General features: G+C 39.1%; 2 protein-coding genes and 1 pseudogene across 2 annotated transcripts in view; all 3 read left to right on the plus strand.

The window, feature by feature from the left end:
- The window catches only part of LOC115476834, a 557863-nt pseudogene that overhangs the window by 342770 nt on the left and 189858 nt on the right, over positions 1 to 25235 (plus strand).
- LOC115476840 overlaps positions 1 to 25235 on the plus strand; it is a 411909-nt gene that overhangs the window by 155508 nt on the left and 231166 nt on the right. The gene's annotated exons all lie outside the window — the stretch shown is intronic.
- Positions 738 to 3397, plus strand: LOC115475902 (protocadherin gamma-B6-like). The gene has a single exon (XM_030211970.1). The coding sequence runs from the start codon at positions 920 to 922 to the stop codon at positions 3395 to 3397; it is 2478 nt and encodes an 825-aa protein (XP_030067830.1). The 5' UTR covers positions 738 to 919.

Genomic DNA, 25235 nt, shown 5'->3' on the forward strand with positions numbered 1-25235 from the left:
CACAAATGGTGTTTAGCATTGACACTTTCACCTTGTCCTGCAGGATAAATACTATTGCTGGTCATATATAAATCCATAGTTGAAATCATATGTGTGGATATTAACTCAGTGGTATTAATTCCTGATTGCATACCACGCAACAGCTAATACCATAATACACAAATACAGTAATAACTAATTTGATGTACCTTTTTTTAACAAACTGGAATTAACCAGGTGCTTTGGGACATTATGTTTAGTATTTTAGAGTTTCTTATTTGATGTTCAGTTATCTAAAAATAATCAAATTCTATAAGTAAACAATAAAGGTTACTATGATGCACCCTATCTTCATTTTCCTTTTGTAGGATAGATATATGCAGTCTGAAACATTGCAGCAGTAATGTCTTGTAAAATTTGACAAAATATGTAAAGCCTGTTACTACTCCTAAAAATAACATTTGGGATCAGTTGAACATCAGTATGGAAACATATTGTGCCATTATGATCCTTGCTATTCGTCTGAAATACTGTTTGGATATAAGCAAGATTCTGGATACCTCTGTGATTGAAACTGGCTGTATTTTCATTTTTTTCACTTATTTATATGGGGATGAATAGAAGTATCTTGAAGACATCGCATTGTTGTAATTCCCTGGTTGAGACTCAGTGTGCCGCTGTTGACCAATTCGGAACGAGAGCAGCCGCTGGAGATCCATTGGAACCTCCTCCTGTGCATTTTCTAGTCTGGCGTTGTTCAGAAAAGAAAGAATTCAGGCAGAGATCTTCACGCACTTATTTAAGCAAAAGGAAAAGCATCGCGTACACTGTCCTAGATGAAGATGGATTTTAATTTCTATTTTAAATCATGACTTCATCTATCTGAAGAATATTTCAACTGCTGATTTAGCTGAGACGGCTGGAAATCTACCATCCGAATATGGCAGAGCTGCTCACAAAACACAAAGAGCCTCAATGGGGAGTCAGACGGCAAGTACTCTTTTCCTTTCTATTTTGGCTCAGTCAGGGAGTTGTTGGGCAGATTCATTATTCCATTCCTGAAGAAATGGAAACTGGTTCACTTGTGGGAAATCTCGCAAAGGACCTCAATCTGAATTTACAAGACTTTTCCAGTCGGAAGCTCCGCATTGCTTCAAGTGCCAAAAAGCGATATTTTAGTGTAAATTCAGAAAATGGGCATTTGTACGTAAATGACAGAATAGATAGGGAGGAACTGTGTGGAGAATCTATTAGTTGTCTTCTAAACATTGAAACAATCGTTGAAAATCCATTGAATGTTTTTCACATCAAAGTAATGATCCTGGATATTAACGACAATCCGCCCAGTTTCTTTAACAATCATTTTGAATTAGAAATAATTGAGTCTATTTCATCAGGTACGCGGTTTCCTCTGGGAAATGCACGCGATCCCGATATTGGCACCAATTCGCTGCAGACTTATCAGCTCAGTCCCAATCCGTTTTTCATCCTGGAAGAGAAAGTGAACAGTGATGGGAAAAGATTCGCAGAACTGGTACTAGAGAAACCACTGGATCGAGAGAAACAAAGTTCTTTTACTTTTCTTCTCACTGCATCTGATGGAGGAGATCCAATCAGAACTTGTACTGCTCAGGTTAATGTCAAGGTTAGTGATGCAAATGATAATTTACCCACTTTTACTCAAAGTATTTACACAGCAAGCGTGAACGAAAATACACCAGTAGGCGCCACAGTATTTCAAGTAAACGCCAATGATCTCGACGAAGGATCAAATGCACACATTACTTATTCTTTCAAAAATATGCCAGACATTGCAAGCCATATATTCAGCCTGAATCCAAAAACTGGAGAAATAGTCATCAGAGGCCATATAGATTTTGAAGAAATAAGGCAATTCCAAATGGATGTGGAAGCAAAGGATGGAGGTGGTCTGGCATCCCACTGTACTGTGATCATTGAGGTTCTTGATGAGAATGATAATGCACCTGAGATCACACTTACATCCCTTTCCACCACAATTCCTGAAGATTCTCCTCCTGGAACGGTGATTGCGTTGATCAAAGTGGATGATCTAGATAACGGAGAAAATGGAGAGGTCGTCTGCCATATCCAAGATAATTTTCCTGTCAAATTAGCATCATCTTCGAGTAACTATTACAAGATTATAACGGACAGTGACCTAGATAGAGAACAGATCTCAGAATATAACATTACAATTGTAGCAATAGATAAAGGTTATCCTCCTCTTTCCACCAGTAAAACAATTCCATTACACATTACAGATATTAACGATAACGCTCCCATTTTTGAGCAAATGTCTTACACGGTTTATATTCCAGAAAATAATTTGTCGGGCACTTCTATTTTCAGTGTAAAGGCTTTGGATCCGGATTTTGAACAGAATTCTAGAATCACTTACTCCATAGTAAATAGTAACATTGAAAAATTACCAGTGTCCTCCTACCTCTCCATCAACTCAATGACTGGTAGCATCTATGCTCAGCGCTCTTTCGACTATGAACAGTTCAGGGAGTTTCAGTTCCAAGTGAAAGCAGAAGACAATGGATCCCCACCTCTCAGTAGTAATTCTACTGTGAAAGTTCTCATTATAGATCGTAATGATAACGCACCTAAAATCCTGTACCCATCATCTGGATCCGATAGTTCCGCATTATTTGAGATGGTTTCTCCTTCGACAGAGAAAGGTTCTCTAGTTACTAAGGTTGTAGCTGTTGATGCTGATTCTGGCCACAACGCTTGGCTCTCCTATCAGTTAATTCAAGCAACAGAACCAGCGCTGTTTAGCATCGGTGTCCACTCTGGAGAGGTAAGGGCCTCTCGTTCCTTTATGGACAGAGAAGCTACGAAGCATAAACTGGTCATCTTGGTACAGGATAATGGAAAACCGACCCTTTCAACAACAGTAACGATCACTGTGGTATTTGCAGAAAACATCCAAGAGGCTCTCCCAAAACTAAGAAACCAATCAACGCCAGCCGAAAAAGAATCTGAATTGAATTTTTACTTAATAATATCTATAGCTTTGATCTTATTTTTGTTTCTTATCACTGTTTTGCTGCTGCTAATGAAGAAATGTCTACGATCAAAGAAGCCAGCAAGTTTTCAATGCTTTGGTTCTGATATTTATTCCAAAACTGATCCCAGATTTGCCCCTCAGTACAGCGATGGAACATTACCTTATACCTACCAATATTGCACAACAACCGAATCCGGGAAGAATGAGTTTACTTTTCTGGAACCGAATGCTGAAATATTGAATGGAATCAGGTTTACTGACCACAACTCAACACCTTATGAGAGCAAACAAGACATCAATGACAAATTTGAGACTAGCACTCATCAACAGGTGAATGTGTTTTCTAGGTGCATGGCTATTTCTGCTAGTTTAACTGCTTGATGTTTTCTAAATCACAACTCACATCCTTGCTTTTAAATATATAATACAATGGAAAGGATAGAAAAAAGATTAGCCACATTTGTTAAGAGTGTCTTAGTTAAAAATGACTTCAAGGAATTAAGTGATCCTTTTACCAAACAGTGGTAAAAAGTGGCCTTAGCGCACCCTTATAAGGGTCTTTCCTGTGCACTAAGGCCATTTTTACTGCAGCAGTAAAATGGCCACTTTTCCTATTTTTTGTGTGTGTTAAGGCCATGTGCTAATGTTGCCATTAGCATGTGGTCATTAGCATGTAGCCCTTAACACCACCCATTTTGTAGGTGGTAAGGGCTCACACATTTATCATGAGTGTGGAACAAATGGGGTGGAACAACTTTCCTATGAGAAAAGGCTAAAGGGGCTAGGGCTTTTACAGCTTGGAGCAAAGATGGCTGAGGGGAGATATGATAGAGGTCTATAAAAAAATGGTAGTGTGCCCTTAGCACAGCTTAGTAAACAAGGTTCTAGGACTTGGGGACACACAAGGAAGCTACAAAGTAGTAAATATAAACAAATTGGAGAAAATATTTCTTCACATATAATCAAACTCTGGAATTCTGCCAGAGAATGTATTGAAAGCAGTTAGCTTTGTGGGGTTTTAAAAAGGTTTGGATAACTTCCTAATAGAAAAGTCCATATGCCATTATTAAGATAGACTTGAGAAAATTCACTGCTTATTTCTAGGATAAGTAGCATAAAATGTATTGTACTGTTTCGGGATCTTGCCAGGTACTTGTAGCCTGGATTAGCCACTGTTGGAAACAGGATGCTGGACTTGATGGACCTTCAGTCTGTCCCAGTATAACAACACTTATGTTCTTATGTTCTTATAATCAATTAGCAAACAGGAATGCAAATATACTGATTAGCATAGAAATGCCCACTCTCCACCCCCAGACATGCCCCCTTGGTGAAAAAGATAAACTTTTTTTTAGTGCATGGTTTGCATTCACATTGCAAAATTACCACAGGATGCCTCAGTACATCCTGAGGTAAGCCAATTTAGTTCCAGTAGGCACACATTCGTGCTTACTGCAGCCCAGTAAAAGGACTCCTGATGGTTCTGCTATGCAAGGAATTGTGAGTCTTACTGATGAAGAAGACACTTTTATAATTAATATCTAATTTCCCAAAATAGTTATTTCATCTTCAATGTAACTACATTTTAGTTTGAAATGTTGGCTTGGCGTAGCTAGTATATTTTAAAGTAATGTTTTGTTTTTGAAGACTGATAAACAGTTTTAAAATCCTTGTCAGTTATGTAATAGAAGTCTAATGATTCCAGCTAAGAACAAATATGGGACATAAATATTTCAGCAAACATTTATTTCCTTGCATAATACACAAGTAATTTAATAAATATTATTCAAAATTTTGAAAAATGTTCTGCTATAAATATATCTCCACACAGTCATCCATTCTGAATGTATTATTTATCAGAGTAATATGAGTATTACTCACAACTGTTTTTGTACAAATGTTTTTCTATACCACACAGGTTTCTTCCTAGATTTAGGTCCTTTTTCAAAAAGCTTTTCTTGCCATTCTGTGCCTGTGGAACCCATGCTTTTTAGAAAGGCCTGCAAGTGAGGATTATTAATTGATTTTAAACTTCTACATAGAATATCATTTCTGCTTTGAACATCTAAAGTTAAGACATATGTGGTCTCAAAAGATCATGTACAGTATCATCTGTGAATAATTTTTATGGTAGGCCAATGAGGTTTCTCGAACTGCAAACAATCCATTTTTTATCTCAAGAACCAATTTGGTGTCTAAGCCTCCTACTTTCATAGTTTGTATTTTTCCCAAAAACAAAAGAGATCATGGATTCAAATGATATAACTACTAGTATTTAATTTCTGAGAGAACATTTATTGTTACAGTACTCTAAGCAAGATGTTAGTGTAGCATTGATGAAAAATGCAGTATTATAGGTTTCAAACGGACCCATAACAGTCGTGGAGGCGCATAATTGAACAGGGCGCCCAAGTTTTCCTGAGGGCGTCCCCGCAGGACGGCACCATGAATGAGCAGGGAAACCACTATTATCGAAACAAGATGGGCGTCCATCTTTCATTTCGATAATATGGTCAGGGATGCCCAAATCTCAACACTTAGGTCAACCTTAGAGATGGTCGTCCCTGGTTTTCGGCCATAATGGAAACCGAGGACACCCATCTCAAAAACGACCAAATCCAAGCCATTTGGTCGTGGGAGCATCCAGCATTCGTAGTGCACTGGTTCCTCTCACATGCCAGGACACCAACCGGGCACCCTAGGGGGCACTGCAGTGGACATCACAAATTGCTCCCATGTGCATAGCTCCCTTACCTTCGGTGCTGAGCCCCCCAACCCCCCCAACCCCCACTCCCCACAACTGTACACCATTACCATAGCCCTAAGGGGTGAAGGGGGGCACCTAGATGTGGGTACGGTGGGTTTTGGGTGGGTTTTGAAGGGCTCACATTTACCAGCACAAGTGTAACAGGTAAGGGGGGATGGGCCTGGGTCCGCCTGGCTGAAGTGCATTGCACCCACTAAAACTGCTCCAGGGACCTGCATACTGCTGTCATGGAGCTGGGTATGACATTTGAGGCTGGCATTGAGGCTGGCAAAAAAATGTTAAATATTTTTAGGGTGGGAGGGGGTTGGTGACCACTGGGGGAGTAAGTGGAGGTCATCCATGATTCCCTCCGGTGGTCATCTGGTCAGTTCCGTTACCTTTTTGAGGCTTGGTCGTGAAAAATATGGACCAAGTAAAGTCGATCAAATGCTCATCAGGGACATCCGTCTTTTTTCCATTATCGGCCGAGGATGCCCATCTCTTAAGCACGCCCCAGTCCCACCTTCGCTACTCCTCCGACATGGCCCCATGAACTTTGGTTGTCCCCGCGACGGACTGCAGTTGAGGGTGCACAAAATCGGCTTTCGATTATGCCGATTTGGGCGACCCTGAGAGAAGGACGCCCATCTCCCAATTTGTATTGGAAGATGGGCGTCCTTCTCTTTCGAAAATGCCCCTGATAGTGATCTTAGATCTGTGTTTCCCAAGTTGGTCCTTGAGTACCCCCTTGCCAGTCAGGTTTTCAATATCCACAATTAATATACATGAGATTGATTTGCATAGACTGCCTCCATTGTATGCAAATCTCTTTCATGCATATTCATTGTGGATATCCTGGAAACCTGATTCACAGGGAGATATTCCAGGGCCAATTTGGGAAACACTACCTTAGATAAAAATAAGATTTACAGGTCACTACCATACTCTGACAGTCCATAGTCAGTCCATTATCAAAATTGACCCCAAGGCTCATTGCTTGATCATTCAGATACAGCTAATGATCTCCCAGAGAAATGACTCTGGAAACTGGTTAACATCTCCTCCTCCCCATAATTGCCTTTTTTTTGCATACTTTTGTTGTTCATTATCATCCAGGACAATATAGCAAATAAACTTTCAACTTCCTAATTTTCTGTTGTTGATTCTATCCCAAAGGCAAATAAAATTAACTATCATCAGTGAAGAACAAATGTTAAATCAGACTCCTGAGTAATGCAGGGTAACAGTTTTAGATAAACATTAAATAGCAAAGATAAAATAACAGAGATGACATATTTACTATCATAGAGGGAAATAATTATTACTATTGTTTAATCTTGTCAAATTGTAAAATATTGAAAGAACTCTCAGGTATCACTGAACGGCCTATAGAAATTAAAGGACTGCATAACTTTTTAAACATATATTTAGGACACAGAACTATTCAATGGTTACAAATTATTTTTGTGGATGAAAATGTTTTCTCCCTATCAGAAATTAGAATACTACAAATAAAATAATACTTTAGTACCTCAGTAGAACAGCACTTATTTTGTTTTCTTAGCCAATTCAAATGTCATATTACAAAAACACAGAAGGAAATTCAATTAAGCATGATAGTTTAACTACTAAAGCAAAGACATAGAAAAACATGGATTCTGACAACCGATGGGCACTGTAAGGTACATGTCTAATTTACTATCTGTTGCAATATCATATTCTGCCCTTGATCTCTGGCTTTCCTTTACTTCCTGTATCCTTAAGGCATTATTGAATTCTGTCATGAAGTTTACTGTATATACCAAGAGGCCACAGCATGCAACCACCTTCCTCCTCATGATGAAATATTTGTACACATAGAGTAAAGATCCTTAAAAATGCCCATATAAAAAATGAAGGACACATATATCAATAAATAAATATCTCTTTTTCATGAAGCACCCAGAACAACCGTTATGCTGGAGAAAGTGCTACTTTTCCAGGATGGTACTTATGAGGGCTAAGGAGAAAAAAAAAAGAACAGAAAGAGAAATAAAACAATGAGAGATCTCTTTTCAAAAGTCCATATAGACTAGATTGTGAAGCTGATGGGAAAGGGGAGGTATGTGTGTACCAGGAAAAAGATAGAAGATACTTTTGTTCAGTGTCAAAGAAAAACAGAAAGGGTAAAGGTAACGCATTTGATATACCAGGTACAACCAGAGTGGTTTATATATTGTAGACAAGTACTTTTCTCTGTCCCTAGTGGACTCACAATCTAAGTTTTGTCCCTGAGGCAATGAATGGTTAAGAAACTTGTCCAGGGTCCCAAGGAGCTCCAGTGGGAATTGAACCCAGTTCCTCTGGTTCTCTGCCCAATGCACTAAACATTAGATTACAAATCTTAGAAAGTCCATTTATGGTCAAAAGAATTTGAGTTCAATTGGCTAATCTGAAACAGACAAAGTTAAAAGACAGCCCTCAATCTGGACTGTATATAACATGGCCAAGCTCCTTCCAAGACAGTAGTGAGAAGGAAATCTGTTACAAGTAGGGTGGGAGGGTAGGGACAAAAAGGGTCAGGTGGCACAGGATTGGAGGAAACAGTTTGAAAGGGAAGAGTAAATATTGGGTATCTGGGGGATGGGCTTTGGCAGGCTGAGGCATTATTGGGTGTGTGGGTAGTATGGCGAGCAGGCAGGGGAATGAGGTAATTTTCCTGTCCTTCCCTCCCTGGCTGACTGTGAATTTGTTGGTATTGGGCTGTGGGATTAAAGTGGGTGGGTTATTTGGGGTGGTGGATGTATAGGGCTACTACCAGACCAGTCTTTTATGCACTTACAATGCCAGAACCAAAACATGTTGCAGCGTTGCCCAGTGCCCAGAGTGTGAATAAATAAAGATATTGTTCATTGTTTGCTGTCATGAGGCCTGAACCACCAGTCTTCTCAGCCATGAGACCAGTTAGGAAGACCTCAAAGATGCAACAATGTTGCCCTCATCTTCAGCCTGCCATAGTTCCCATGAATTTCTCAACTGCCTGCTGTCCCTCATCACTGAGGATATTGTGCATGTAATACCTTCTTTGTTGTGCTACCTTTGGTGAGCTCTGCTCCAACAAGAGACTGCTTAATGTTCAGCCATGTGTGTCAGCACTAATAACATACATAGAGAGAGACAGTTACTGTTAGTTGCTGGGCTGAAGAGCTTTCATTCACTTCTTTTCTACTCCAGACTTTGTCCTTGTTATCCTTCTTCCACAAGTCTCTGTCTGAAAGTCCAAGATTGACTGATTCTGCACTGCTTCCAGGCAGAAAACTCAGAAACTTTTTGGGACACTGTATTTCCTTCTGTATACTCAGCATACCACCCCTCCTCTGGACACTGAGGTCAGCTTGAGCCAGCTTAGGAGATAAACCTCTTCTACATGGATCAGCTGTCCTCCTGGAACCAAAATATCTCACATTGTGAATACCACAATGATTGTAAGCCTATTTTACTACCTTTTCCAGTTTGAAACTAGAAAGAGAGAGACAGGAATTTCTTTTGATAAAGGTGAGCCAAGCTGGTGACATTTTGGTTGTCAGGGAAAATGTGGTTAGTTGTGATAAGACAGGATTTTGAAACACAACTGTTGTTAGGTGATATTTACATTTTACCTCCATTGTTTCTCCTGCCACGCTACAATAAATTATTTTTCTACAAAAAACAATTACTGTGAAACTTCTGTTTTCGTTGACTTCAGATTTTGTCGTTTTCGGTTTTCGTCAAATTTGTTAGTGAAAAATTTGTCTCGGTTTTCGTCGGTTGCTTCGGTTTTCGTCAGCGTGCCCACGCCTGTAATTTTGCGTTCTCCTGCGGCGTTCTTCTGGGGCATTCTCCTGCGGCATTCTTCTGGGGCGTTGTTTTTCGTTGTGTGATACAAATTTTGTCGTTTTGCCCACCCTACTGCTTTTGGTTCAGTGCCTCTTCATTAATGACTGTGGCTTGATGATACAAATTTCGCTGTTTTGCCCACACTGCCGCTTTTAGTTCAGTGCCTCTTCATAAATGACTGTGGCTTGATGGTACAAATTTCGTCATTTTGCCCACACTGCTGCTTTTGGTTCAGTGCCTCTGCGTAAATGACTGTGGCTTGATGATAAGAATTTCGTCATCATGGGGACCAAAAAAGGTTTCTAGAGCCAGCAGCCCTTCAAAGAAGGACAGGAACATGATCAAGTTGAAGAAGGAAATCATTGAAAAATACGAGACTGGCATTAAGATTGCTGAAATTGGCCGCATGTACAGGAAGTCACCATCCACGATAAGTTCAATTGTGGCAAAAAAGGAAGCAATAAAAGAGGCAAAAGTAGCAACAGGCGTGAATGTGCTAACGAAACAGAGATCGCAATCAATTGAAGATGTGGAACAGTTATTATTAATTTGAATCAATCAAAAACAGTTAGATGGCAATTCTGAGGCCATCATAAGTGAAAAGGCCAGACTGTTGTATGCCGATCTCATTAAGAACATGCCTAGGACAAGTGCTAGTTTACTAAGTGATTTTAAGGCCAGCAGAGGGTGGTTCGAAAAATTCAAGAGGCGCAGTAGCATACACAGTGTTACTAGGCATGGCGAAGGTACGAGTTCGGACAAGTCTGGTGCCGACAAATTTGTGTCCGAATTCAAAGATTACGTAGAATCTGGAGGATTCAACAAGTCTTCAACTCTGATGAAACTGGCCTGTTTTGGAAGAAAATGCCAAAGAGAATGTTCATTACACAGGAGGAAAAGGCACTGCCAGGACATAAGCCTATGAAAGATAGGCTAACTCTTTTGTTGTGTGGTAATGCTAGTGGTGATTGTAAAGTGAAGCCCTTACTGGTGTACCATTCAGAAACTCCTAGAGTATTTAGCATAAACAATGTGATCAAAAGTAAATTGTGTGTGATGTGGAGGGCAAACAAGAAAGCAAGAGTCACAAGGCCAATTTTCATTGAGTGGATGAATGAAGTGTTTGGCCTGAGTGTGAAAAAATACCTCCAGGATAATCATTTGCCCCTTAAGTGCCTCCTGTTAATGGATAATGCTCCTGCACATCCTCCAGGTTTGGAAGATGCATTGTTGGAGCAGTTCAGTTTTATCACTGTGAAGTTCTTGCCCCCTAATACCACACCACTCATCCAGCCCATGGACCAGAATGTCATTTCCAATTTCAAGAAACTGTACACAAAAGCATTGTTTCAAAGGTGCTTTGAGGTGACATCAGATACAGAATTGTCCTTAAGAGAGTTCTGGAAAAAACATTTCAACATTCTCAACTGCATTAGCCTCATAGATAAGGCTTAGCAGGGAGTGACATCCAGGATGATGAACTGTAGCTGGAAGAAATTATGGCCAGGATTTGTGCATGAGAGAGATTTAGAGGGGTTAGAGCCTTCACCTGATGACCTTAAACATGTTGAGCAGTCAATTGTTTATTTGGGGAAGTCCATGGGTTTGGAGGTGAGTGGTGAGGATGTGGAAGAGTTGGTGGATGACCACAGTGAAGAACTCACCACTGAAGAGCTGCAAGAGCTTCAACTAGAAGTGCAACAGACGGCAGATGAAGAAGTTGCTTCGGATAAGGAGGAAGAGACAGGGGAGAATGTGCCTTCTTCAGAGATTAAGGACATCTTCTCCATGTGGAGTAAAGTACAGGTGTTTGTGGAGAAAAATCACCCAGATAAAGCCGTGTCTGCAACTTGTTTAATGATAATGTCGTGCCTCATTTTAGGCAAATCTTAAAGAGGCAGCAGAAACAAACCTCTTTGGACAGCTTTCTTGTGCGACATGGGTCCACTGACTCTGAAGCTGGTCCTAGTGCCAAAAGACCAAGAAGGGAAGTGACCCCCCCCCCCCCCCAGATAGTGCCTTGATACCTACTGTCCTTATGGAGGGGGATCCCCCTCCCAAACAATAATATCTGCACCTCTCTCTCCATCTTCCAAACACCAAGAAGAGTCTTCAGAAAGGTACAGTAAATGCCATGTTAAATGTTCATTTATTCTATACATTAGTCTTTTTTATTCATGTAAAAGAAAAATTTCTTATTGCCTCGGTTTTTGTCAGTTTCGGTTTTCGCCGATTATTTTCGGATGGATTATCGACGAAAACCGAGGTTTCACTTTATGTTCTTATATTCAATTCTTATTGCCAGCAGATATACTGGACCTGAGTCAGAAAATATATAAATAATTTCCCTAGGCTACTTACCTCCCTACAATTTGGAGGCTCATCCGGGATGTATGTGCTGATAAAAATGATTGTTTTGTTATGGCAACTCATTCTGAAAAATAAACTAAAGAAGGCATGTCGGTCCCATAAAGATGTGGAGAAATTGTAGAATGATTTAACTCTTTCTTGCAGAGATTGAGTCAAGAGTCAAGGTAACAGTTTAAAAGTAAACAGCAGGCATGGTATAGAATTTGCAAGTTGGTTTTGGATGTCAATTCTGCATAGTTCTCAGATACAGATAAGAAATGGATGGAGAGCAGCACACAGACTTAACTCAGCTGTGCATGAAACATTTAACTTTGCAGTATGCAAGCAAGAAATCAATACAGGGCAAAGTGGTTCTGGAAGGGAGAAATGGGAAACTTGAACAGGAAATTAAACAGTTAAAAAAGAATAAGGTGTCAATAAACAGATTCAGTGCTTGCAGAGACATATCAGCTATTGATTTAATGGCAGGATGTATGGCTTTTTCCCCCAGATATGAGCACAAAATAAATACAGATTATGCCAGCAAAGTTTTATTAATTTAAATGTATGGATGGCTGTCACACAACGGTGTGTTTTGACAAAATAAAGCCAGGAAACGTATGGATAAGTTGGTCATTTTCAACCTGGAACTGCAGGAGTTGAAAACAGTTCAGGGATTGGACCACAGCATTGAGGTAGTCTCAGATTATGTTCTTCACAGATCTGGAACTGTTGATTTCTAAAGAATCTCCAGGTACAGTTAATACAGAAATTGATCTTCTGAAATAGGAGCTTTCCTACACTGCATTAGATGTATATAATTCACCCTATGCAAAAGAATTATTGGGTGGGACATAGTTCTCATCCAGTGGTAACAGTGTGTACCATATTCATCCACAAGAGAGGGTTGAAGTCAAACCTAGCCATTACAGCCCACTTTTTCAGTTAACAAAAAAGCTAGAAAAGATGAGGATGGTCCCAACAGTACAAAAGAATAAACCTAGTTCTCTGAGCTTGCTCACACAAACTGTAATAGCAGGCGTGAAAGTCAGATCACTTGAGCAGCTTACACCTAGCACAGTACAGCTGAAAAATTAAGTTATTATTATACAAGCGTGGGGCGAGATTTAACATTTGCCTATGCTTTCACACAGCACTGACCTGAATGCTAGCTGTCACACTTGGCCACTCCTCCACTCTGCCCTTGTAATGCCAGCAACCTGCCCTACCTGCATTAAGCAGCTAGCACAGTTTTATTTATTTTTTTATCATGTTGATTGATTTTTAACATGTAATAACTGTTAATACAGGTCTGCCCTAATATCTACCACATGGTAAACCCACAATAGCTGCTTAATGCAGCTTAGTAAAAAAAGCTCCTCTATTTCTCTGTTTCCATATTATCCCCTGAGGCAAATCTTGCACAAAGTATAATGCTACACCTTTTAAGAGCATTTTACAGAAGGCAAATATGTCTATCATTGTGGATATTATGGCTAATCAAGGAAGGGGTACAGTAGGAGGGCCATTTGATCTGGGCCTAAAGTTCAAAGTATCTCTAGACATTTGTTAATCAGTGTTTTTGTGAGAGTCCATGGTACTACTGGTGTTCACCATTTCTGTCATCCCCACTCCATCCAATTGCCAATATCAGAGGTTGTCCTCAGCCAGAAAGAGATTACATCATGGATCCCATGTGCTTACCACCCCTGGAGCTGTCACACAGCATCACAAATCCCATCCTTCAACCATTATAAGATGCTTTCATGGGCACAAAAATGAGGTTGTATCACAGACCTCATTCCATCACCATTATGTGATGCTGTCCCATGTCCAAAGAAGGTGATGTCATTGACCTCCATCCTTTTACCACCACTGGAAAGAAGTGACATCCTGGATCCCATTCCCACTATAACTGCTGAAGGCTGTCCTGAGTCTGAAGTTGGTGGCATCATGGATGACATCCTGCTACCATTGCTGGAAGTTGCTCCAGAACAGAGGAAGGTAGCATTGCAGACCTCATCCTGACACCACAACTGTAGCATGACACCTGAAAAACTGAGAATTTGGGAGGAAAAGGAGGAGAGGGAAAACAGGAGGATGGAGACCTGAAAGGAAGATAAGAAGGAAAAATGAGACAGAGGGAAGGATGAGGGCAATGGAAAGAAAGAGAATTAAGAGATAGCAGAGGAGAAGGAGTGGCTTGGAAGGAAAGGAAAAAAAAGAAATGGAAGAGGAAGGGTCAATGAAAAGAGAAAGAGAGAAGCAGGATTAAACAAAGTAGACACATAAGGAAAATGGACAGTGGACTCATCAGTAATGTATATGATCTCTACCCTTCTCATTTTGAAAGATGAGAGTCAAGAAATGCTAGACTTACTGGAATTGGTGGAAGGAATCATCAGGGTTATTTTTCCTTGTCCTAATATTAGTGTCCTATGACCTGCAGAATTGTGAGCTAACTGAAAGTCACAACCTAATTGATGACTCTGCTTCTTTGTCTGTCATTACAAAAGAACATGGAGTCTGTGCACTGTGTCCAGTGCCACTCCCAAGTTTGAGCATTAGTGTTATTTAGCATGCCAAAGTTTTTAAGCACCTCAGACAAACATCCTGTATTATTTAGTGAATCTAAACAGCTGACTTTAGAGAGGAGGAAAGGAATGAGAATAGAAATACTCTTTTTTTGTCCTTCAGCTACATGTATTGGTTTGTATATGGTTGGATTTCCTCCATGGGTACTGATATCCATCCCTTTGTTCAGAAATGTGAGTGAGCCTAGAACGTAGCCTAAAATGTTCAGCAGAGAGTAAGTGGAGCACCCAGCCTAGAAGCCCCTTTACCAGGCAATATGCATAAGACTTGTGTGATTATTACATGAGTATTGGTGATGCATTGTAGGAGATGGAACATTGTGAATGACAGAAGTGAATCCAGTTGCCAGTACCCCTATGAAAGTAGCTTGTGAAATTATGGAGCCCATGAAAGCACTGCAGCAGTATTGGACTCTGTGGAATGTGTCACAGTAACATAGTAAATGATGGCAGATAAAGACCCGCACAGTCTATTCAGCACTTGCACTCATAGCATATGTGATGTAAAATGTGTAAGGTGAAGATATCAGCAGTTTTTCATACTCTGCAACTTGTGCTTATGGTCTATTTTCTGACTTTAAAATTTGGGGGAATTTTCCCTGTATATGCTGGTGTTTTTCCTGTTATTCCTGTGGAGCCAATGAGAACATTTTTTTTCAGAGAGCATAAAAATGAGGAGACACTAAGATTGACAAGCAGGCAGGCATTTTTTTACTTCTTTCTGTAGATCACACTGACTGAAAATACTGGGTCTGATTGTCCTATTCTTTTCTGTGAGGGACAGCTTACCAGAGTGACTTTGCTCCAGTCTGGATTAGCATTTTATTCACTGGAATAAAAATTCATGCATGCCTACTAAGCCATAGCTTCCTGTCTGACCTTGAGATGTGTGAGAACAGCATGAACATCATGTTACTGTTTGCCATCATTTATAACCTTTAGCCTTATTGCTTGCTATTACTATAATTATTAGAGGAATTAAGAGGTGGCATTTGAGAACTTACCTCTTCCTGTAGAGCATCAAATGCGAGAAACTATAAGTAGCATAAGTTTTAATATTAATTTTTATGATTTTTACCAGAATCTTAACAGGACATAACTTCTTAAAGGCCACCTCTAAATGTTCAATGAGAAGTATTGTGTGCTAATATATTTGTGCTTTTACAACACTTGAATCTGTTATAGACAAGCTGTGCAATTATTGCTATTACTGTTATTAATATAAATTATAATTACTATTACATTTGTGAGCCTTGGGAGAATGGATAAAGAACTCATCATGCAATAGTTTGAACATGGATGCATCATGTCCCTAAACCCCTTAATTCTGTATAGTATGCCACAAGTTAGTCACATAACTTTAGGCTCTCAAAGGGAAGTTAGGCACTTAATTGCACTTAATCCAAGTCACACACCTAGGTACTAAACCTATAGAATATTGTGAGTTGCGTGGCTAGGTGCCAGCATTTAGGTACTAACATTTGTACCTGCCTTTTACATGAGTAATGGTTAGTGCCTAAATGTTGGTACCCAAATGCCAGCTTAGGTTCTATTCTATAAATAAATAAATAATGGAATCTGGGTGCCCTGATGCTGTTATAGAATGCTATCTTAGTGCACAGATTTTGGGCACCTACCCCTGGACTCTTTAAAGGGCACCAAAATTTGGATGCCCAAAGTTGTGTGCAATCCTGAGTTGCATCCACAACTACATTAGCTAATCAGCAAATTAGCACCGATAATTGGGTGCTAATCAATTATTGGTGTTATTTGGCAACAATTTGGATATGCATGTGAATCATGCTAAGTGCTATTTTATAAAGATTGGTGCAATTCATATGGTGTGCAACTCAAAAGGAGGTGTGTCATGGAAGGGGCATGGGTAGGTCAGGGACATTCCCTAAAGATGTGCACAGTATTTCAGAATTCTTAGGATCTGCTGTCAAATTGGGCACTGGCATTTATACCAGGTTTCAAGAGGCACAGTTAGGTACAGTAGGCATTTTTCTGTTCCTGGAGGGATCACATTTGCAAAAAATAATAATAATAAAAAATAACCATTAAAAAAAGGATATCTGTGTGGCCATTTTCATAAGAATGCTGCCAGACAGACATCCTTGTACCTTGTTCCCCCATAAAATGGTTGTTCAAGATGGATGTCTCCAGCATAATGACATTCTTCTCACATAGCTTTGAACAAGAAATCTGGACATCTTTCCTGTTCAAAATTGCTGTGAGATGGAAAGGGGTTTTTTTGTTTTTGGATGTTATGAGCAGGATCTCCCAGTTCTGACTTGAACTTTGCTTTGGAAATGCCCCTCCATGTGTGTGTGTGTAGCCCTGCTTGTTTTCTCACCTATTATTTGAGTATATAATAGTTTATCTTATCCATTCAAACCAGAAATGTGTTTTATGTATCTGATTTGTCAAATCTAGTATGTTCCTTTTGTAGGTTTACCTCATAGATTTAAGATTTTGCTAATCAAGCTTCCCCCCCCCCCACACACACATACACAATATCATTGATTGAACTCCTTTAACAGATAACTGTAATTTGACTTATTTACTTCCTTGATTTCCCCTGCTATCTAACTCAATTGAGCTAACTGATGAGTGGGTCTATAAAGCATGATTGGGAAGATGGGGTCTATGGGAGCTGGACTGGGAGGTGGGATGTAACACCTCAGAAGTGCTGGAACTTCAAGGAGTATAATTAACTTGCCTCCTCTTTTGAACTGGAGATTAAAAAAAGAAAGGACAAGCAAAGGAGCTTCCTAAAAAAAAAAAAAAATCCTCTTTTACTAAAACTACAGAAAATAACCCAATAGCAAATATAACAATACAAAATAACAATAAAAAACTTTTCAAAATAAATCATTAGGCAGATGATGTGATGATGTGATGTGAAAAAAATCAGAAAAAATATTCCACTTTGGGATGTTCTCCTCTCAGGAAGGCAGAGGTTTCTGAGGTCTATAGACTTCTATAAAGCTCTTAGATTTCTATACCCTGTATTAGTACAAATTCATAGCAAACAATAAGTACAGCTAATCAGAATGCATTAGGTATTCTTCGCAGATTTTTTTTACATATAATTAATAAATGGATTTCATAAGTTGGACTTCTGCATAATATGAATATGTGTTGATCCAATATCTCCCATCCAAGGGTTTGTAAACCTTCAGAGGTATGAGCAATCTGGATTTTTCTTTTTAAAAATGTCAAATGTCATCATATTACTTTATTGGCGTTCTTATGCAAATGATAGGTTTATGTGTCTAATAATTTTGACACGGTACTTTGAGATAGATGTGCATCTGTTTTGAGTTCGAGAATTGCTTACTCGAGTTGCACAATTTTGAGTGCTGCTGCTGCTTTGTCATTCTAGGTATAAAATTGTCTGAAGTCAGGCACTCCTTATACAGATTCTTAAGTTACAACAAATAAAAAGGGAAAGACAGTTCTCCAAACTCTAACTCCCTCACTTTAGACAGACTTTTAAAGTTACAGTAAAAGGCAGGAGGAAGTAACAGTCTTCTAAGCCGTACTTCCACTTGGAGGCCGATCATTTCTAGTTGTGCTGCTGCAGTTCTTCATTCAGACTCTGAGCGCCGCTGTTCACTAAGCAGGTAGAGAAATGCAACTGAGCCATCAAATACCACGGATTTTTTTCAGAGAATTCATTTACAAACACTGACGAGAAGGATTAAACACCGGGTCCGAACACAGAACGAGATCTTGCTCCCGTCTGTTTAGTACAGAACCGAGTTTGCTACTCATGTGAATCAATTATTGCAGAATCAAATTCATAAACCGAAGACCTCTACATTTGGTGTTGTTGGTTGTGAGAAACAACGCAACGCTAGATGGTAATGGCAGCTGTGGGAAGACACCGGGATTTGAAATGCCCAGTGCTATTTTGCTTTCTTCTGCTCGCGGTTTGCAAAGTGGTTTGGAGTCAAATTCGTTATTCCATTCCTGAAGAGATGCAGAGAGGGTCTTTTGTGGGAAATATTGCAAAGGATCTGAAACTGGACATAAAGGAGCTCTCGGATCTTGCAGCCCGCTTAACTTCCAGAGGTAGGACTCAGTATTTTGCTCTCGACTTAAATACCGGGCACGTTGTAGTTAAGGAGAAGATCGACAGAGAAGCCATTTGCAGACAAGTGAGCCAGTGTATTTTAAATGTAAATATTCTTATAGATAATTCCGTGAAAATTTATGCAGTTGAAATTATGATTCAAGATATTAACGATAATTCACCCACGTTCCATAATGAAGAAATAGAATTAAAAATCAGTGAATCGGCCATGCCTGGAGCTCGGTATCTTTTACAGGACGCGGAAGATTCAGATTTAGGGAATAATTCTCTTCTGAGTTATGAACTCAGCAATAGCAAATACTTTTCTCTGAATGTACAAACTGGAGTAGGTGGAATGAAATATGCAGAACTAGTTCTTGAGAAATCTCTGGACCGGGAAGAACAGACTGTTCACCATCTCATCCTGACAGCCAGTGATGGAGGGGATCCCGTAAAATCTGGCACTGCACAAATTCACGTCATTGTTCTGGATGCAAATGACAATGCTCCTGTTTTTAATCAATCTGTATATAAGGCTGAGGTTTTGGAAAACGTGCCCATAGGTACTGTGGTGATTACACTGAATGCTACTGACAGAGACGAAGGAATGCATTCAGAAATAACCTATCAATTTAGAAAAATTACCGATAAAGGATCACAAATATTTCAACTTAACTCTAAAACTGGAATAATAATAGTTGTGGGAGATTTGGATTTCGAGGAGTCTGAAGCCTATGAAATGGAAGTTCAGGCAAATGATGGTGGCGGTCTCTCGTCCAGATGCAAAGTTTTAATCCAAGTTATCAACTTGAATGATAACATCCCAGAACTTACCATCGCATCTCTATTTAGTCCAATAACAGAGGACAGTCCTCCTGGAACAGCTGTCGCGCTTCTTGATGTGCACGACCGAGATTCTGGAGAAAATGGCCGTATAACCTGCTTCATCGAGGGCAGTTTGCCCTTTGAACTAAAGAAGTCAACTACTAATTATTACAGTTTACTGACGAATAGAAATCTGGATAGAGAGGAAATCTCAGAATATAACATAACTGTAACAGCCACAGATAAAGGTACACCCCCACTATCTACAACCAAAAACCTTTTACTGCTGATTTCCGATAAAAATGATAATGCACCTATTTTTGGTCAGTCTTCTTACACAGTTTATGTGAAAGAAAATCTACCTGCTGGAACCTCTGTTTATTCTACAAAAGCAATAGATTTGGACTGGGGTCAGAATTCTAGAATTACCTATTCAATAATTGAGGCTGAACTCAATGAAGCTCCTCTCTCCTCTTACATATCCATTAACTCAGAGAATGGAGTATTATATACAATCCGTTCATTTGATTATGAACAGTTCAGAGATTTCCAAATCCAAGTGAAAGCTGAAGATGGAGGTTCCCCACCTCTTAGAAGCAATGTCACTATTAATATTTTTATTGTAGATCAAAATGACAATTCTCCTGAAATCTTATATCCTTCATTTCCTACGGATGGTTCCACGGGTGTAGAATTGGCACCTGGTTCCAGTGATCCAGGCTATTTGGTAACTAAGGTGATAGCTGTTGATGCAGATTCTGGACAAAATGCCTGGCTATCTTACATTCTAGTTACATCTACTGACCCTGGTCTGTTCACGGTTGGACTTCATACTGGTGAAATCAGAACAGCCCGTTCCTTTTTGGAAAAATACTCCGTCAAACACACTTTGGTGATTTTAGTGCGGGACAATGGTCAACCTTCCCTGTCTGCCACAGTTACTGTGACTGTCATGGTGACAGACAGCATCCAGGACATTCTTTCCGATCTAAGCAGCATTTCATCGCCCACAGACACTGATGAGTCCAACCTGACGCTATATTTGGTAATTGCTGTTGCTACCATATCGTGTCTCTTCTTTATTTTCCTAATAGTACTACTAGCCATCAAGCTCCGTAAATGGAAGGAATCGCAGCTGTTTGAGTCTTCAGGTGTTAATTTCAGCGCCGTCCCCACTTCTCAGTTTATAGGTGTAGATGGTGTCAGAGCATTTCTTCAGACTTATTCTCAAGACCTCTGTTTAACCACAGACTCTGGAAAGAACCAGTTTACAAATCCTAATTCAAGTCATTCCAATACTCTGGCGTTCAATGAAGTATCTGAGAAACAAGCATCACTCTTATTTACAGAAGCATTACAAATAGATAATGAGGACATAAATCACTTTCAGGTGAGTGGCCTTTTTGAAACTAATTTAAAGGTTTGCATTTGAGTTTTTTTGTCAAAGCTTATGAGGACCGGTCAACTTTAAAATTAAAATTCTCTTGAAAATGTTTGATTTAAGGTCTCCCACAGTTTAGTCTAATTAAGATCTCCATATGTATTATAAAACGCGAAGACAGAGGCAAGAGAAACAGTATTTAGGAAGTGACAAATATACACCAAGACGAAGAAAAAATGGCCTACACATTGGCTGCTTTTTTCAGGATTGGAAGATAATGAAAAGATAAGTTGAATTCCAAGTAAATGACTTCTTCGGTACTTATCTAGTGGTGTTTTAGCATTGACACTTTCACTTTGTCTAAGAGGACCATTACTAGTGTTTAAGTCTGGTCATGCTTAAATCCTAAAATCATATGTACGGATACTGACTTGATAGAAGTCATTTTTGGTTGCAAACTACTCAACAACTAATATTGTAATACACAAAGATAGCAATATCTAATTTTACCTATTTTTCTGAACAAATTGGAGTGAACCAAGTGATTTAGGGAGGAAGGTTGTTTATTTGTGTAGCATTTTCAATACATGGATATAGCTAGCTATAGGTAGATAGATAGATAGATAGATAGATAGATAGATAGATAGATAGATAGATAGATAGATAGATAGATAGATAGATAGATAGAATCACTATGAGCCGGAGGCTACATAAGATCACAAAAGCATTCATCTGCCTAGATTTTCCCTGTAGAGCATAGATATATGTATGCAGTCTGAAATACTGCAGCAATAGTATCTTGTAGAGTACTTGCCACTAAGTCGGAGTACAGTAGACTCTAACCTTTAAAGTAATTAAATATAACATACTACCACAAATTCTATCAGGATTTCCTGTTTCTTATTTTGCTACTGCCACCATGGTAGTCCTTTATATCAGTAACATTCAATATTAACCATATAATCGACATCATGATAATGTGGATCATAATCGGTTTGCACACGGAATAATTTAATATTTGAAACATGCTTCTACTCTTTTATCATTCTTGGGTTTTATGTTTAGGATCAGGATACTGAAGTTGACTATCAATATGAAAACAAGATGGAAACACATATAGTGCATCTATGATCTTTCCCATGCGCTTGAAATATTGTTTATATTTAAGCAGGTTTCTGGACACCTCTGTGAATGAAACTCCTTATGTTTTAATTTTCCCTGGAGTGAGACAAATTTGAAAACATCAAACTTGCAATTCTCTGGTTGAGACTCAGTGTGCCGCTGTTGGCCAATGCGGAACAAGAGAGGGCGCTGAAGATCTGTTAGTACCGCCTACCGTATATTTCCAGACGGACTGTGCAGATAGGAGATCATTACGCGGTTAAACCAGGAAAAGGACCAGCGTCGCCTACTCTTCCAAAGAAAGAGGTGGATTTTCATTTATAATTTAAATAACGACTTCATCTATCTGAAAAACGTTTCGATGCTGAATTTGCTGAGACGTCTGAAAATCTAGCATCATGGTACAGCTGATCATTAAGCAAAGAGAGGCTGAATGGGGAGTCAGACGGCAAGTATTATATTTCTTTTTCTTTTGGCTCTCTCGGGCAGCTTCTGGACAGGTACATTATTCTGTTCCAGAAGAAATGGAAACGGGTTCACTTGTGGGAAATCTTGTAAATGACTTAGGTCTGCATTTGAAAGATTTTTCAAGTCGAAAATTCCGTATGGTTTCAAGTGCCAAAAAGCAGTATTTCGTTGTAAATGCAGAAAATGGAAACTTGTATATAAATGACAGAATCGATAGGGAGGAACTGTGTGGAGAATCCAGCAGTTGTTTCCTAAACGTCGAAATAATTGTTGAAAATCCTCTGCATGTTTTTTACATCAAAGTGACAATCCTGGATATTAACGACAATGCTCCAAGCTTCTTTAACGATAACATTGAACTAGAAATAAGTGAATCTATTTCACCAAATACGCGTTTCCTTTTAGGAAATGCAGAAGATCCCGATGTTGGCACCAATTCTCTGCAGAATTATCAGCTTAGTCCCAATCAGTTTTTTACCTTGAAAGAGAAAGCGGACACGGATGGAAAACGGTATGCAGAACTAGTGTTAGAAAAGCCTCTTGATAGAGAAAACCAAAGTACTTTTCATTTTATACTCACTGCTTTTGATGGGGGAGATCCAGTAAGAATCTGCACTGCCCAAATTAATATTAAGGTTATTGATGCAAATGATAATTTACCCACTTTTAGTCAAAATATCTACTCAGCAAGTCTGAAAGAAAATATACCTGCAGGCTCAACAGTACTTCAACTCAAAGCCAGTGATCCAGATGAAGGTTTAAATGCGCAAATTACTTATTCTTACAAAAAAATACCAGATAGCGCTCAACACATGTTTAGTCTGGATTCTAGAAGTGGAGATATAACAGTCAATGGGCACTTAGATTTTGAAGAAATCAGGAATTTCAAATTGGATGTGGAAGCAAAGGATGGAGGAGGTTTGGCATCCCACTGTACTGTGTTAATTGAGGTTCTTGATGAGAATGATAATGCACCTGAGATAACAGTTGCATCCCTTTCCACCACAATTCCTGAAGATTCTCCTCCTGGAACAGTGATTGCATTGATTAAAGTTCATGACAAAGATTATGGAGAAAATGGGGAGATCACATGTCACGTCCAAGGTGATTTTTCTACCAGAGTAACATCATCTTCTAGCAATTATTACAAAATCTTAACTGACAGTACTTTAGATAGAGAGGTAATCTCAGAGTGCAATATTACCATTGTTGCAACTGACAAAGGATATCCTTCTCTTTCCACCAGTAAAATAATTCCAATACAAATTACTGATATAAATGATAACGCACCAGTATTTGAGCAAATGTCTTTCATTATTTATGTTCAAGAGAACAATCTATCAGGAACCTCAATTTTCAGTGTAAGTGCTTCAGACCCGGATTTTGAACAGAATTCTAGAATCACTTATTCCATAGTAAATAGTAACATTGAAAAATTACCAGTGTCCTCCTACGTTTCCATCAACTCACAAACTGGGATCATTTATGCTCAGCGCTCCTTCGACTATGAACAGTTTAGGGAATTTCAATTTCAAGTGAAGGCAAAAGATAATGGCTCCCCATCTCTCCATAGTAATTCCACCGTGAAACTGTTTATTATGGATCTTAATGATAATGCTCCTAAAATCCTATACCCTTCACTTGGATCCGAAGGTTCTGCCTCATTCGAGGTGGTTTCTTCTTCTGCAGAGAAAGGTTCTCTAGTTACTAAAGTGGTGGCTGTTGATGCTGATTCTGGTCATAATGCATGGCTGTCATATCAACTGCTCCAGACTAAAGAACCAGCTCTGTTTAGTATTGGTCTCCACTCTGGCGAAATAAGAACATCTCGTACTCTGATGGACAGAGACACTCTGAAGCAAAAATTGATCATCTTGGTGCATGATAATGGAAAACCACTTCTTAGTACAACTCTTACTATGGACGTGGTTTTTGCTGAAAATATCCAGGAGGCTCTTCCAAATCTGAGTAATGAATCCAGTGATTCGGAAAGTCAATCAGAATTGACTTTTTACTTAGTAATATCTTTAGCTTTGATTTCATTTTTGTTTCTTGTGACTATCTTGCTGCTGCTACTGAACAAATGTCTAAGATCAAGAAAGCCAACAGTTCTTCAGTGCTTAAGTTCTGATATGCATTCAAAATCTGGTCCCAAATTTCCCCCGCATTACAATGATGGAACTTTACCTTATACCTACCAACTTTGCACAGCAACAGAATCCGGGAAGAATGAGTTTATTTTTCAGGAACCAAATGTTGGAAGATTGGATGATGTCATGTTTACTTACGACTGTGCAACACAGTGTAGGAGCGAAGAAGGTATCAATGGGATATCAGAGCCCGACACATATCAAGAGGTGAGCCAGTTTCTTACACTGTGGTTAATACATTTGTTCTTAAATAAGTCACAATAAAAGGTGAGAATATACATAGAGAAAAATAAAAGTTAAAAATAGATTATTTGAAAATCTGTGTGTTTGGTGGGTTCTTTTCATATGGAAGTTGGGTACATCCTTATATATATGGTGGTGGACATGGGAGTACTTACTTTTATTCTGGCTGTATTGCGCTCTGAGTAAGTAGAAGGAGAATAAAATGTCTACATGATAGTACTAAACAGAGAACTATGAAGCCCTGGTTTAATAGGAGGTATAAAGGAGACTTATTAGGACTACAGATGTTCAGGAAGTGAATAGGCCATCAATTACAGTGTTCAGGTGAAATTATACTCTGGGTCAGCCATAGTATAGAGGTGATTTTGTAGAAAGGATGATACAGGAGTGGGATGGATAGGAGTA

The sequence above is a fragment of the Microcaecilia unicolor genome, chromosome 8 (assembly GCF_901765095.1).
Source record: "Microcaecilia unicolor chromosome 8, aMicUni1.1, whole genome shotgun sequence".
Lineage (NCBI taxonomy): Eukaryota > Metazoa > Chordata > Amphibia > Gymnophiona > Siphonopidae > Microcaecilia > Microcaecilia unicolor.

Coding starts and splice junctions, on each gene's coding strand:
- LOC115475902 (XM_030211970.1), top strand. CDS start 920: ATGGCAGAGCTGCTCACAAAACACAAAGAGCCTCAATGGGGAGTCAGA.